At 43.5% G+C, this 15,769-nt stretch overlaps 1 protein-coding gene across 6 annotated transcripts in view; it reads right to left on the bottom strand.

The window, feature by feature from the left end:
• The window catches only part of COBLL1 (cordon-bleu WH2 repeat protein like 1), a 203,492-nt gene that overhangs the window by 94,295 nt on the left and 93,428 nt on the right, over positions 1 to 15,769 (bottom strand). Inside the window, exon 1 of one of the 6 annotated variants that reach the window (XM_077447567.1) lies at positions 109 to 149. The exons of the other annotated variants lie outside the window; for them this stretch is intronic. Coding sequence (XP_077303693.1) covers positions 109 to 134 — 26 coding nt within the window. The 5' untranslated portion in view covers positions 135 to 149. Of the gene's footprint in view, positions 1 to 108; positions 150 to 15,769 lie in introns of those variants that run through there. 6 annotated transcript variants of the gene reach the window in all.

Here is a 15,769-nt window from a genome sequence, read left to right as displayed (position 1 = left end):
CTGAAATCGCATCGCATGTGATGTGCACAGCAAGGCAGTACAAATCACATGCCATGTCTGGCATCACACTAGTGTGAACCAGGCCTACTGCTAAGAAGTCTGACCTACCTTTTAAAGCACAGCAAAATACTCATTTTCAGGCACACTTTCCAATCCCAGCTAGATCCTCTACCCCTTCCTGCTCAGGTGTGGTCATGTGGCCAACAGGTCACATGATCAGGGCCCTATCATTAAATGGATAATCATTAGTATTCCCTGCACTGCTGGCACAATACCTAGACATGTCTAGGCTGGGGAGAGACACTGGCAGAACCACATATCTGCCAAGTTGATGATTAGAAATGAGTTGTAATATTTTTTGGCACTTTAAATACTGTTTATAAATAATAAGTTATAAAAAAATTTAGACAAAATTGAGAACTGTTCTCACAAGCTGTGATTCTAAACACACTTCTGAAAAGTGATTCGTAGTGGATCACTTAGGGTTCATTTACACAAGTGGCGGTAAAACTCCACAGCTGAGCCACATTTTGGGCACCCATCAACCGCTCCACCTTTAGCTAAAAAGGCAGCAGCTGGGGGTGTACACATGGCGCAGCAGGAATTATGGCCTCTGTCGCGCTCTGTAGAACGAATCGGAATGCACTGCAACCGTGACCGTGTGCAATGCACGCAGTTGCAGCATGGTAGTTGGGCATTTGGAAGAGGGGGCAGGAATGCCCCAGCCACAGATGTGAATGAGAACAAGAATCTAATTTTTCTAGGTCAGTAAATGTATTACTACTATTATCTTTGAAGAAAGGATCAGCATGACAGCCAAGCACTACTGGGATAGGGTCATCCAGTGCCCAGGCAAGGATTCCCCTTTTGTTAATACATACCGTAGAATTGGTGCACCACCCTGTATCTATTCTTTGCCCCCTTGCTTCCCTGTGCCTGAGGCAGCTTCCCCCTTCCACCTTCCACCCCTTGTCCTGGCCCTGCAGCCAAGCAACCAGCATTTTCGTAGGAATTGTAAGTTATGCCTCTATATTTTTTTGAGGGCAGGTTTTCTTACAGAAAGAGCTTTAAAAAGGAATTCCAAGTATGGTATAATTTTACATCCAGCTTGGGCCAATGTAACTAATGCTATGTATATACCATACCTGGATTATGCCCTTGGAAGCTGGAAATCATGGGAGTAGACACTGCTATCCCAGTGATCTCCTTTTGTTTCCAGGTCCTGTATTGAGGGGCCGGCCAGATGCATTGTGAACACATAAGGTTGGCTGCTCGCCACGGGCACCATTCAGAAAATTGTTTGCATTTTTTAAATGAATCCAAAGTGTTCTCTGATTGGACAAGGCCGACAGTGTGACATCAGTACGCCGCCTCTCCACCTCATCTACTGAGAAAACACTTTGCATTCATTCAGGTAATGCAAAGCATTCTCTGAATGACCCCCGTGCCTAGCGGCTGTGTTCACAAGCATCAGGCTGGCTGCTCAGTACAGGACCAGGAAGAAAGTGTGACTATTGTACCTATGTAAAAATATACCATAACTGCAATTAACCTTTAACATTAAAACAGTTGTAAACCCTTGTTTTTTGTTTTTTTGTTTTGTTTTTTTAAATAAAAATAACAAACATGTTATACTTACCTGCTCTGTGCAATCGCTTTGCACAAAAGAACCCCCAATCCTCTTCTTCTAGGGTGCCCCACCAGTGCTCCAGGCTGTTCCTCTTCATTGGATACCTCCAGGAAAAGCGGCTTTCCCTTGGGGGCACCCGTGAAGGCTCACTCCCGAGTCCCACTGCTGCGTCCATTGACACAGACAGCAGAACTTGGCTCCGCCTCCACTCCTATGTCACTGTATTTGATTGACAGCAGTGGGAGTCAATGGCTTCCGCTTCTATCAATCTGTCCAATGAGGAGATAGACAGTGGCTGGAGCCTCTGCGCTTGCGCTCATCGATTGATCGGATCGGGCTCAGGTAAGAAAAAGGGGGGCTGCAGCACAGAAGGTTTTTCACCTTAATACATAGATCGCATTAAGGTCAAAAACCTTCAGGGTTTACAACCATTTTAAAATGTAGCCCATACACTTGAATTGGCTGCCCATGCACCACAATGCAGCATTAGGGCCTTTCACACTGATGAGCATTTGATGCATTCCCATTGACTTACAGTAGAGGGCGTGTTTTTTGGTGCACTTTTAAAAAAAACTGCACCAACGATGCAGCATGCAGGACTTTTCAAAGAGCAGCCCGCCTGCGGTGTGAACAGTTACATAGGATTTAATGAGGAATTTTAAGCACTTTTGTCACCCTGGAAAAGTCTGGTTAAGCATCTTTCACACTTGTGCGACTTGTCCTACGACTTGGGACTGCAAAGTTGCATGACAAGTCATACCCCGTGATTTCCAATGAGTACCATTCATATCTGTGCGACTTCAAGTCATACCAACTTCAACGTAGTCCCTGTATTACCCTGGTCCAACTTTGAGGCGAGGTGAGGTCCATAGACCTCAAGTTTACACAGGCATTCCCTAAAATCGTGGCAAGTTGCGGTAAAATCATTTGACTTTCAAGTCACGCCAGTGTGACAGGGGCCTAAAATGGCACCAGTGGAAAGAAGCCTTAATGTGACTGTAACCGTTTTTCAGATGCTGCATGCCTCAAAACACAATATATGCATTGCCATGCGTTGTGCTGCATTGGAGCTGTGCATTGAGGTGCCCTTTAGCATTCTATGCATTGTGGTAACGTTCGTTAAATCATATGTTCTACCCCAATGCATAACCTAAAGGAGACATAAATGTTCCTTGCAGGGTCCAGCAGAATACATCTGTAGCATAAGATGTATTTTATTAATTCATTCATACAGTTGTGCTCATAAGAATTTATGTTTCTTGGACATTTTTCAGAGAATATGAATTATACAAAAACTTTTCTTTCATGCATGGTTGGTGTTTGGCTGGAGCCATTTATTATCAATCAACTGCGTTTACTCTTTTAAAATCATAATGACAACAGAACATACCCTGGTGATTTTGCCCTGATAAAATGCACACAAGTTGACACAAAGGGGTTTGAATGGCTATTAAAGGTAACCGTCCCCACCTGTGATCTGTTTGCTTGTAATTAGTGTGTGTGTATAAAAGGTCAATGAGTTTCTGGACTCCTGACAGACTCTTGCATCTTTCATCCAGTGCTGCACTGACGTTTCTGGATTCTGAATCATGGGGAAAGCAAAAGAATTGTCAAAGGACATGCTGGAAAAGGTAGTTGAACTGTATAAAACAGGAAAGGGATATAAAAAGATATCCAAGGAACTGAGAATGCCAATCAGCAGTGTTCAAACTCTAATGAAGTAGTGGCAAATGAGGGGTTCTGTTGAAACCAAACCACGGTCAGGTAGACCAACTAAAATTTCAGCCACAACTGCCAGAAAAATTGTTCCGGATGCAAAGAAAAACCCACAAATAACTTCAGCAGAATAAAGTGAAGGTTCTGGAGTAGCCATCTCAGTCTCCTGACCTCAATATCATTGAGCCACTCTAAGCCCACGTACACACGGTCGGAGATTTTGCCAACCAAATCCGTCGGATTTTGCCCGTCGGATTTAGTCCGACAGATTGTGTCCGAAACTGTTGCATACACACGGTTGGGCCAAGTTGGCGAAAAATCCGATCTTTCAGAACGTGATGACGTAATTTTGTTACGATGGGACTACATTCAGGCTAGTAGCCAATAGCTTTGATGTAGGAATTTGATCTGAGCATGCGTGGCACTTGGTCCGATCAAAATGCTCTACACATGATCGGATTGGGTCCGTCCGGCCCAGTTGGTCGGGAAATATTTCCAACATGTTGGAAAATTGGGTCGGACGGAGATTCGGGCGGAATCAGTCCGATGCATACCACACACAGTCGGATTATCTGACGGCACGGTCCGATAGGACACATTCCGACAGATTCTCCGACCGTGTGTACAAGGGCTGAGGAGATCTCAAATGTGCAGTTCATGCAAGACAGCCCAAGAATTTACAGAAACTGAAGGATTTTTGCCCAGCTTTACCATCTGAGAAGATAAAGAGTCTCATCCACAAACATCACAAAAGACTTTAAGCTGTCATTGATGTTAAAGTGGTGTTCCACCCAAAAAATAGAACCGCTTTAAGGGAGGCTGACCCATGCCACAATTGGCATGTCATTATTATTTTTTTGGGGGGGGTGGCAGATACCCTCTTTTTAGAGGGTTTCATTTCCCACTTCCTCCTGCGTCGCTGGAAGCACCTCTCTCTCTCAGCAATCATCTGGGACATGCGCAGTGCGTACCTGGCTTCGCCGCAGAGAGGAGGGGGGCAGGACTTCGTTCCCCTGCAACGCTTGACCCTGGGACAGGTAAGTGTCCGATTATTAAAAGTCAGCATCTGCAGTATTTGTAGCTGCTGACTTTTATTTTTTTAAGCGGAACTCTGCTTTAAAGGGGGCAATACACGGTATTAAGAACTGGGGTATGTAAACTTCTGATCAGAGTCATTTGGGTAGTTTCTGTTGTGATTATGATTTAAAAAGTAAACACAGTTGATTGATAATAAATGGCTTCAGCCAAACACTAATCATGAGTGAAAGAAACGTTACTGTGTTATCATTCATATTCTCTGAAAAATGGCCAAGAAATCCTAAATTCTGCCAGGGTATGTAAACTTATGAGCACAACTGTAAGTACGAATCACCCAGTCTCACTCATGGATATTAGCGCTACCCACTTTTAAGAAACCACAGAAATGATGGTTTATATTCAATTTATTTTTTTTATTTTTTTATTCTGGCAAACCTAATTGGAGCTGGGACAAAAGCCTGAACTCTTACTACATGGTATAGGTTTGCCTCATATCCTGCATAAAACCTGCCAACATCTGAAAGCAATTTACTCTTTTATTGCAGAGCAGGTGAATCTCGAAGCAGCCCAGACCGAGTTCTCTTTATACGGATTCCACATTGAGCCCAGGCTCACACTGGTGCTGTGCAGGCAATTGCTTGCGACTCGGGCAGGATTTGCAGGGAATCACATGTCATTCTTTGAAGCACAATTTGAGCCCATTTTTTTTGTACCCCCACGAAAAAGGTGCACCTTTTTTTTGCCACACTGAAATCGGATCGCATGGGTGTTCACACCTATGCAGTCTGATTCTGCCAATCGCACTGCATTTTGCAAACCGTTTTTAGGATGTCGTTAAGAGGACATCGACACCCGCACCGGTTCACATTAACGGAGTTCGATTGTAATGCAGTGCCGGAAAAGCACAGGAATCGCTGTAAATCCCGCACTGCATCAGTGTGAACCGGGGCTGATTGTGGACATACAACACTTCACTAGCCAAAGCAGCATCCAATATAGCTTGTGGGTTCACTTCTAAGGCCGCTTTCATGAGGAAGCCCTCCTTAACTGATCCCCTGATGAGTCAGATCCAACCTGAAACAGATGTCACATATGTGACATCCGTGTACGTTCCATTTCTCCTGGCGTCTGATGGTGCCATGCTAGCACAGACAATACAATAAATGGACTATGAACAATATATGTAGTGTGTATACAGCAGTTCACATGCTCACAACTAACGTCCATTGCTTATTCCAAACAGGAGGGGGAAAAGGAGAGGTTTGGTAGCTGACAGAGGACATGAAATGATTTCATGAAAAACTGTTTACAGGGCCAATAGATAGTTGATGTGTACTTTTGAGGAAAAATAATATTGTTGTCAATGTATGATGTTATTGAGCGATTGTATGATGTCATTGTAATGCCTGTTTCACACAGGCTTCAGCTTGTATAAGAGCAGTGAACACTAAGGCCCCTTTCTCACTGGGGCACTTTGCAGGCGCTACAGCGCTAAAAATAGCGCCTGCAAAGTGCCCTGAAACAGCCGCTGCTGTCTCTCCAGTGTGAAAGTCCCGTGGGCTTTCACACTGGAGCGGTGCGCTTGCAGGACGGTCAAAAAAGTCCTGCAAGCCGCATCTTTGGAGCGCTGTAGGAGCGGTGTATTTACCGCTCCTAAAGTGCCCCTTCCCATAGAAAACAATGGGGCAGCTCTGCAAACCCGCCTGCAAAGCGCCGCTGCAGAGGTGCTTTCACTTATATTTTTCATTTTATAAGTTGCGCTGAGTAAATAAAGCAAAAACTGCGCCTGTAATTTTAGACAAAATTTGATTATTTTAACGGGGTGGGGGGTGATTCTTTTCTATACCCACTGTATATATGCTGCCCATATCATGTTTATCATCAGGGTAATATTGAGATTTATTTATTTTATGTACTTAACTAGCACTAGCACCATCAAATTACGCAGTGCTTTACATATACAGTATATATTATACAGTCACATCAGTCTCTGCCTCAATCAGCTTACAATCTAAGGTCCCTAATTCACATTCATACATACACATATTAGGGGCAATTTAGACAGGGGTCAATGAACCTACCAGCATGTCTTTGGAGTGTGGGAGTTACATAGTTACATAGTCAGGTCGAAAAAGACACAAGTCCATCCATCTAGTTCAACCTTAAAGTGGTTGTAAACCCTTACAAACCACTTTGACCTACAGGTAAGCCTAGATTAAGGCTTACCTGTAGGTCCAAGAAATATCCCCTAAACCTATATGGTTTAGGCCAGGTTCACACCTGAGCGATGCGGGAACGCCGCGAATCCGCGGCGTTTTCCCGCATCGCATGCCTCCCGCCGGCAGTTCACACTGCCCTATGCGGACTGCTGGAAGTGTCAATGAAATCTTAATGACACCCCCAGATCAGTCCGCATATCGCAGTGCGATCTGCAAACTCGGACAGGAATCGGATCGCATGGTGTGAACACCCATGTGATCCGATTCTGCTGCGGACCAAAAAAAGGGTCCTGTGCGAGTTTGCGGCGGGTGCGATGCGAATTTAGCCATACTATCTGTATGGCTGAACTCGCATCGCTACAGAGATCCGATGTGATTTGCACTGCAGTGCGAATCACATCCGGGTCTCCCACCCGCAGCGGTGTGAACCCAGCCTTAGGAGATATTTGCCCGAAGACAGGCACCGCTGTCTACGGCGCATGCGCCGTAGACAGCGGCGCGCAGGCGCACTGAGCGCGGCATTTCCAACAACGGAGCTGCCGCGCGTGTCGGCTCCCGTGCGCATGCGCGGGAGTGACGTCATCGCGGCTCCGCCTAATGACAGCGGCGGAGCTGCGAGACCCACCGAAAAGATGGATGCACCGGACTACAGGGGACAGCGGTGACATTGCTGGCTCCTGTGTCAGGTAAGTGACACATAATGGGCTACTATGTGATGCATAGTAGTCCATTATGCTTTGCCTTTGCAGGGAATGAAAGAGGAAGTAAACCCATAAGGGTTTACTTCCTCTTTAAGTAGATCTGTTAGTATAGTTACATAGTTAGGTCGAAAAAAGAAAAGGCTCCAAGGACAAAATTTGCAATAGTGGTGATGAGGGGCATCCCTGTCTTGTTCCGTTCAATAGCTCTACTCTTTCCGACAAGGAGCCGTTGATTTTTCTGTTTTTGTATAGTGCCGTGATCCATGCCATCATGTGTGAGTCCTATGTGGTCACGTGTTGCGAACATGAAGTCCCAGGGAACCCTATCAATGGCCTTCTCCGCGGACAGAAGGCCCTCGATGTGCTGGGCATGGGAGGCATGTGTTAGGAGGAGGGCTTTGATAATATCTTTAGCTTCCCAGCCAGGCATGAAGCCCGCTTGTTCCGGACCTGTTATGGCATCTAGGAGTGGTCTTAACCTGGTCACCAGAATCTTCACAAGCAGCTTAAGGTATATGTTCAGTAGTGAAATGGGCCTTTAGCTGGAGCATTCAGTAGGGTCCTTGTTGGGCTTAGGTATAACAGTGATATATGCAGCTACTCGTGGTCCAGACAGAGTTCAATGCCTTCGAGTACCAGGAGGAAACTCACGCAGGCACAGGGAGAACATGCAAACTCCAGCCTGGTAATGCCATGGTTGGGATTCGAACCGGTGACCACAGTGCTGCCAGGCAAAAGGGCTGACCACTTAGCCGCTGCGCTGCCTATTTTTGGAATTGCTGAACAACGGTTAAGAGTTTCTTGTGATTGAAAATCAGTACCTGTGATGGCTACATAATAATAATCTCATCCCCAAAAAGTGAGTTTGATGTACCGTCACATTAATAACATTTTTAACATAAATATTTTTTTTTATGAGCGTGAAGCCAATTACACTGTCAAGGAAATAGGAGCGTCTCGCTAAGAATGGGCAATAAAAAAGGTGGGTGGTGCTAATGAATAAAGTCATTTCCAGGTATAGTGATGAGACAGATGGGGGTGTATGGCATGAGAAACAAGTCACTGTGTGGTCCAATGATTTTATGTACAGGACGGCATTGCGTGACAGCAGGCGCGTATAGAGGTCCACGGGTCTGGAGATTTCTTTACTTATACTGCAGTGCAATGAGAGGAAGTCAAAAATCTGCGGTAAGGTACTTGTGGAATAAAAAATATATATAAGGAAGACCCAGTCACAGAAAGAAAGACAATATTACACCGGGGTCATATTAAAGATCAAACCACCTCTTTCATTAGAAAGTACAGAAAGTGTTTTTTGTTTTGACCAGTAATCTCCCTTAAAGTAGTTCTAAACCCTTACATATACCCAGTAATGTAACTGGCCTCAGGTGATACACAGAGATGAAGCAAATCCTCATACATAAGTAGTACCTGTTTATCTGCAGCTTTCTGGTCCCTACAGCCATTCAACGTCCAGAATTTATAAAGCTTATCTGAGCTGTCAGAAAACAGAGGATTGAGAGCTGAAATTACACACTGCGGAGCTCCGTGAAAAGAGCTCTGAGAGCTGATTGGAGGGAAGGGAAACACCCCCCTCCACACAGCACACAGGGACAGAGCTGAGGATGTCAATCACCTGGAGCTCCTCCCCTGTCACCTTTTAAGCTCTTGGTGTCATGAAAACTTGTCAGAAGTGACTCGTTCTGATAGCAGAGGAACAGGAAAACAGACAGAAATGACATAGTGCTCCGCATTAAGGCAAGCACGCTTTATAGAGGGATATGCTTTGTTCATATTTTCATGTGTGAGGTTTACAACCACTTCCAGTTTGGTCACAATGAAAAGACAAAGGCTTTTTTTTTCTAATGATATGAAGAATAATATTTTTATTTATTTTTATTTATTTTTTTAATTTGGGCAAATTACCACAACACCATTATCCCGTAGTTTATAAGATCAAAGATACAACTATGTTGGTGTCCCTTCTTAATTTTACATTGTAATTTTTCAAATGTAACTGCCGACTCCCAAACTGTCATTTGAAGTAAAACACATAGCCAAATATTATTCTATACAATTTTTTTTATTATACATTAAAAAAAAAAAATGTTTAAATAGACATGCTATCTTCCAATAGAAAATAACCAAAAGTGCATTCTAGGCATCCAAAAATATAGTAAATGTACCAAATCAAATCATTAATCAACCAAAAAAATAATGTCAAAGCAACTCCAAGGCCAATAATAAATAACACGTTATCTCCTCCAATTCCGTAACATGTCTGGTTGATGAACGGCCATTCAGAAACTAACTGAAAAGCACGAAAGTGAAAAGCGATAAATGAAAAACGCAAAAAGAAAAGCGCGAATCAACACTCACCAAACTTCTAACACTAAATTAACAGAAGGAGCCCAAAGGGTGGTGTGAAAGAGCTGAAAAACCACGTAGTACATATAGTACATCACTACGTTCGTAATTGTTGGCCAACAATATGTGGCCGTTTATATGCAAGACAAGTTTGAGCCAACACCCTTCGGACAAAATTCCATGGTATTGTTGTCGGAAAGTCCGATTGTGTCTACGAGGCTTTACACTCACACGATTTCATACCTGTGTATCAGCCCGACTTTGGAAGCTAATTCAGAGACATCTGTGCGGTTTCCTGCCCAGATGTCTATACAAATCGCACCCCGAAGTTGCAAAAGTAGTGCAGAAACTACTTTTTGCGGCGCCACAAAGTCGGCATCGCACCGATTCAGACAGTGCCATTGCCAGCAATAGCCGCCGATTTTGCATGCGATTCAACATGTCAAATCGCATGCCAAATCCCATCAATGTGAACCTAGGCTAAATGAAATTTCCCCAATAGGTACACAGACCACAGAGAGAAATAAAATCCTGATTACGGTTATAACCCTTTCTCATGCTAAGCAAAATGCAAAATACATTATGGACAGGAATTGGGCTTTGAGGCCATGTATTATAGCTATTGTTATTACTATTCACCAACATATTATATACCAATTGCTAAAGAGTACAAGTTGCAAATGCCATACAAAACATGTAAAAAACATAACAACATGGTAGAAGAGAGCCCTGAACAAACCAGCTTAGTGACTCCATACAAGCTGGAATTTTAATGATGGTTCAGCCTCAGCTGAACTTCACTATCCTGCAGCAGAGAGGTAAACCCACAAAGCTGAACAGAGGCCTGCTTCACACCGACGCATTTTTTAGTGCATTTTCAGTTTTGCAGAAACACACTACAGTCCATTTAACATGGTTTCCTATGGATGTAGTTCACATTTGTGTATCTTATGGAGAGGGCCAGGGACTTTTTTCTGGTTTTTGGTTCCATAGACTTCAATGGATCAAAAATGTGTATTGAAAAATGCAAAATGCACCTGGAATATGCAAACTGCAACCTGCATAGGTGTGAATCAGGTCTTATCCTGCTGTATATACTACTACACACTTGCAGGTGTCAAATGCAAAAATGATAATGCTTTCATATTTATTTGACCTCTCCACAGCTCCCAAATCACACCCGAGGTTGCCAAAAGTAGTGCAGAAACACCCCAAAGTCGGCATTGCATCGATTTGGACAGTGCCATTGCTAGCAATAGCCGTCCAACAGTTGGAGGTAATGTCTGTCCCCCCGTTAGCCCTTGTACACACGGTCGGAGTTTCCAACAGAATGTGTCCTATCGGACCGTTTTGTCGGATATTCCGACTGTGTGTGGTCTCCATCGGACTGTTTCCGTCGGAATATCCGACGGACCAACTTTTCCAACTTGCCGGCAAAATTTTCAGACAAAAGGCTCCGATCGGACATACTCCGATCATGTGTAGCCTACTCCGATGGACAAAGTGCCACACATGCTCAGATCAAATTCCTAGACCAAAGCTATTGGCTACTAGCCTGAACGTAGTCCCGTCGTAACGAAATAACGTCATCACGTTATGTACAATCGGATTTTCCGACAACTTTGTCTGACCATGTGTATGCAACATCACTTCCGGACCTCTTCTGGAATTAACCCGTCGGAATTACTCCAACGGATTTGGTTGTCGGAATCTCCGACCGTGTGTACAAAGGCTTACAGTTCATTAAAAGAGAAGTGCGGGTTTAAAAAAAAAAAAATCATACTCACCTAAGTGGCTGCCGCATCGATCTGATGTGCAGCTGTCCCCCACTGGCTCTACACCAAGAACTGAGTGATTAAAGACCACTGATCACTCAGTTCTCAGATCTGCTCTGTGCACAAAGCAGTGACTGTCATTCACCGGCTCTCTGCTTTGCCCCTTCGGCGCTCGACTGCGGAGGGGACGGGAGCTGGCTCAGGCTCTTAGTGGTGTGCTAAGAGGCTTAGCCAGCTGTCACTCAGGCATCTGGGGGGATCCCAACATTATTGGAGGGATCCCTGCAGAGCCTGGACCAGCTCTGTGACGTCTGGGTCACAGACAGGAGCATAGAGCTGCACGATTCTGGCCAAAATGAGAATCACAATTTTTTTTTCTTAGAATAAAAAGATCACGATTTTCTCACGATTCTCGCGACATAAAATCTTTCACATTATACAAAAAAAGAAAAATGGGCTAAATTTACTGGTTAGTTTTTTCTTTTAACTCATTAAAGTAATTTAAAATAAATTGCATTTGAAAGACCGCTGCGCAAATACAGTACAGTGACATAAAATATTGCAACAACCTCCATTTTATTTTCTAGGGTATCTAATAAAAAAAAAATATATATATATATAATGTTTGGGGGTTCTAAGTAGTTTTCTAGCAAAAAAAAATGATTTTAACTTGAAACCAACAAATGTCAGAAAAGGGTTTTGTGTTTAAGTGGTTAAACTTTTTTCACTTTTTCACTCCTTCACACGGAAGTGTTTGTGTACAGAGCCCGCTCTGCTCAGCGGGGATCACTCCATCGATCCCCGCTGAGCAGGAAGATGACAGGTCCGTCCCTGCACACTGTGCAGGGATGGACCTGTCAGAGCGCCGCTCGCCCCTATGAGGGATTGGATGAAGGCGGACCATAGAATCCGTCGTCACCCGATCCGATCCACAGACGTATGGAAAAAAAATAAGAATAAATAAAATATATATATATATATACACGCAGATATATTCTTTTTTTTCCACATGGTACAAAGTATAAATGCCCGTTATTTATACAGCTGCCCAAGATTCTCAGTCTACAGCAATATTATCAACAATCTCTAGAACAACCAGATATTTTGATTGCTGTAAATCATTAATCTTTCTGTTGCAATTATCAGGATGTGTTTTATTATGTATCTAAACATTTAAATCAGCTTTTGTAGTTAGAAAAGAGATGCTAATCTTAGAAAGCTGTTCATCATACAGGCATAACAAGATTGTCCAATAACTTTATATATATTATGTATTACTTACCTTAGATCAAAGCCCCCGTAGCAGTCCTTGTTCACCTGCCCCGGCCGGCGACATCGCTCCCTGTGTTACTTCCCGGTATCGCAGGCTCCGGTGCTGTGATTGACCGCAGCCGCGATGACATCACAGCCGCTGGTAATGGCGCAATCTAATTGAAGCAATGGCACGTACTACCGTTGCTTCAGTGCGCATGTGCCAATGATGTCGTCACATGCAATTACAGGGGATATCTTCTAAACCGTGCAGGTTTAGGAGATATCCGGGGTAGCTACAAAAAGTGTGTTGTAAGGGTTTACAACCACTTTAACTACCAATGCAAAAACAGATGAAAACTGGATAGTTTGTCAGTTTAGGTCAGTTTTTCGTCCGTTTTTTTTTTTTAAAGGAAGAAAAATAGAGCTAAGATCCATTTTAAAAAACAGTTGTTGACGGATTCGGATGTAAAATGATCATCCATTTACATAGGGATGAATTGATGTCCGTTTTTCATCCATCAACGGATAGATGAAAAACAGACAAATGATCCACATGTCTGAAAGGGGCCTTACTTAAACTGGTGCACACAGAACCAGCTTCTAGGTTTTATTGGCAAAACTTTATTGAACAAGCTGAAGTTAGAAACAAAATAGTTACTATGCACAGTTGCACCAGATTCTATGTGCACCAGTTTTAGGCCCCTTTCACATGGTCAGTTCGATCAGGTCCACTTGTCAGTTTTTTAGGTGGAACTGATTCAAACCCCCAATCTCTTCTATGGAGCGGTGGATGTCAATGGACACAAGTCTGTTGACACCCACTGCCATCCAAGGTGGATAAAAATCAATGATTTAAAAAAAAAAAAAAAAGATTTTTCTGATTTAAATCGATTTTTTTTTTTTTTTATCAAATTTATTTTAATAATATGCTTTTGGAGTAAAAATCTATCTAAAGATAGTTTTCTATTTCAAATACATTAATAATTTATTTTATTCAGCATGAAATTGAGCTTATTTATGTAGCATGAGGCTGTATATTCTGCAATATTCACATTTTTGGTAAACTCATTCAATAAATCTAAACTCTGCAAGCTGAGATAACATGCACTGCATTGATGCATTCACACAATTTCACAGTAACCATGAGATAAACACAAAGTTCAGGAATATTCCTTTATCCCATTGTTTAGCAAACCTATGAACACTACAAACTGCATAATTGAATTGGTTCTGATATTGCTGTTTTATTAATCTGACAGCTTTTATTATTCAAAATAGGAAACCTTCATATATTCTAACTACCAGCGTCCTTACATTTAAAGCGGGAGTCCACCGGGACTCCGCGTTTTTTGTTTTTTTTAAAAGCCAGCAGCTACAAATACTGCAGCTGCTGACTTTTAAAATAGTGACACTTACCTGTCCAGCGCGCCCGCGATGTCGGCACCCGAAGCCGATCTCTAGATCGACACTCGAGTGCTGCCGCCGCCATCTTGGGTATGGGAATCAGGAAATGGAGCCTTTCGGCTTCATTTCCCGGTTCCCTACTGCGCATGCGCGAGCCTCGCTGCGCAATGAGGACGGTCCCCGCTGCCTCTGGGATCTGTGTGTTTCCCAGCAGGCAGCGGGGCACTTGCGGAAAGGGGCGGGCACTTGCGGAAAGGGGCGTTAGTTACGCCCCTTTCCGCAGAGAGCTATCCCGGAAGTGGGTGCAGTTACCTGTATTATCCAGGTAACTGCACCCCCCTCCCCCCTGAAAGGTGCCGATTGTGGCACCGGAGGGGGGGAGGGTTCCGATGAGCGGAAGGTCCACTTTAGGGTGGACCTCCGCTTTAAAGAGCACCTGTAATTTCAGATCCATCGTGGTAGCGCCCGTTAGCGGGCATCCACTCACCTCCTGCTGCCACATCCCTCACCTTGTTGTGTCACTGCCGCATCACTAGTTGTCCCATTAAAGTGAATGGGACTGTCGGTGAGTAAACACCAGGTCAGAGGAGGAGCCAACGCGGGACAGAAATGGCAGTTGCTTTTTTTTTAATTATGATTTAAATTGAGTTAATTTAAATCAAGCTTTTTTACTACTGATTTAAATTGACTCGATTTAAATCAAATCCACTCTGCCGCCATCCAATCCAGTCCTGTCTGCCAAAAACAGATGGATGGTCTTATTCCCCATCTGTCCGGTGGATCAGATCGGATGGCATCAGATGGAAAAGGACTGACGGTCCGTTTCCATCTGATTGCCCCATAGAGGAGAGCAGAACTGTGTCCATGTCCGTTCTGCATAGTAAAGCCGGGATCAGCAAAGAGATCCCCTGCAGAGAAAGTGGATCCCGCTTTGTGTAGGCGCCCGCGGGAAAGGGGCCTTAGAAAATCACCCTCTTTATGTAGTTTTTAGACTCCTGTCCACTGAATGAATTGGTAAGAATATAACCCATAAACTGCAGACCTGCTCCCTAAGCCAGCCAGTGTCTGTATACAATATTATGTATTATTTCATCCTGCACTGATCTACTAGGGCCGAAGCCATCTCATATATGTAGCACATATCAGGCAAGTCTGTGCTAAAGTCCCGTAGGCAAAGCTCCATGTCCTACGTAAAAGCAACACATGGACGTGTTTTCTTTTAAATAGACGTGCCTTAAATTTAGGCAAAATCAGGAGGCCATAAAAATTGTCCCAACAAGAATATCCAATCCTTCCACCGGAAGCGTCTTCAGCCGTTACCATTTTCAGTACAACGTCCCGATTTAACCACACTCCTGAAATCTGAAATAACATGTTGATGTCATGTACACTACTAAAATAGAAGTTAAATGGTAGCTTCACTAAGGAAGATTCTTTTCTAGCTTAAAGAAGATCTCCGGTCTAATTAAAGAGCAGGATATTGTTTTAACATGAAAAGCTGTTTAAATCCCTAAATATAAGTAATTATCCCATTCACCTGATTTCCTAGTAATGGAGGACTAGCTAATACACAGTCCGGTGCCTGAAAGCATTACAGACTGTATGTCTGTGCACAGATCTACATTACATTATGACATAGGGAGTATGACTTTATATTGGTGCCGG

Source organism: Lithobates pipiens, unplaced genomic scaffold (assembly GCF_037356315.1).
Source record: "Lithobates pipiens isolate NorthernLeopardFrog02 unplaced genomic scaffold, aLitPip1_a1.2 Scaffold_22, whole genome shotgun sequence".
NCBI classification, from domain to species: Eukaryota; Metazoa; Chordata; class Amphibia; order Anura; family Ranidae; genus Lithobates; species Lithobates pipiens.
This window is presented reverse-complemented; position numbering and strand designations above follow the sequence as displayed.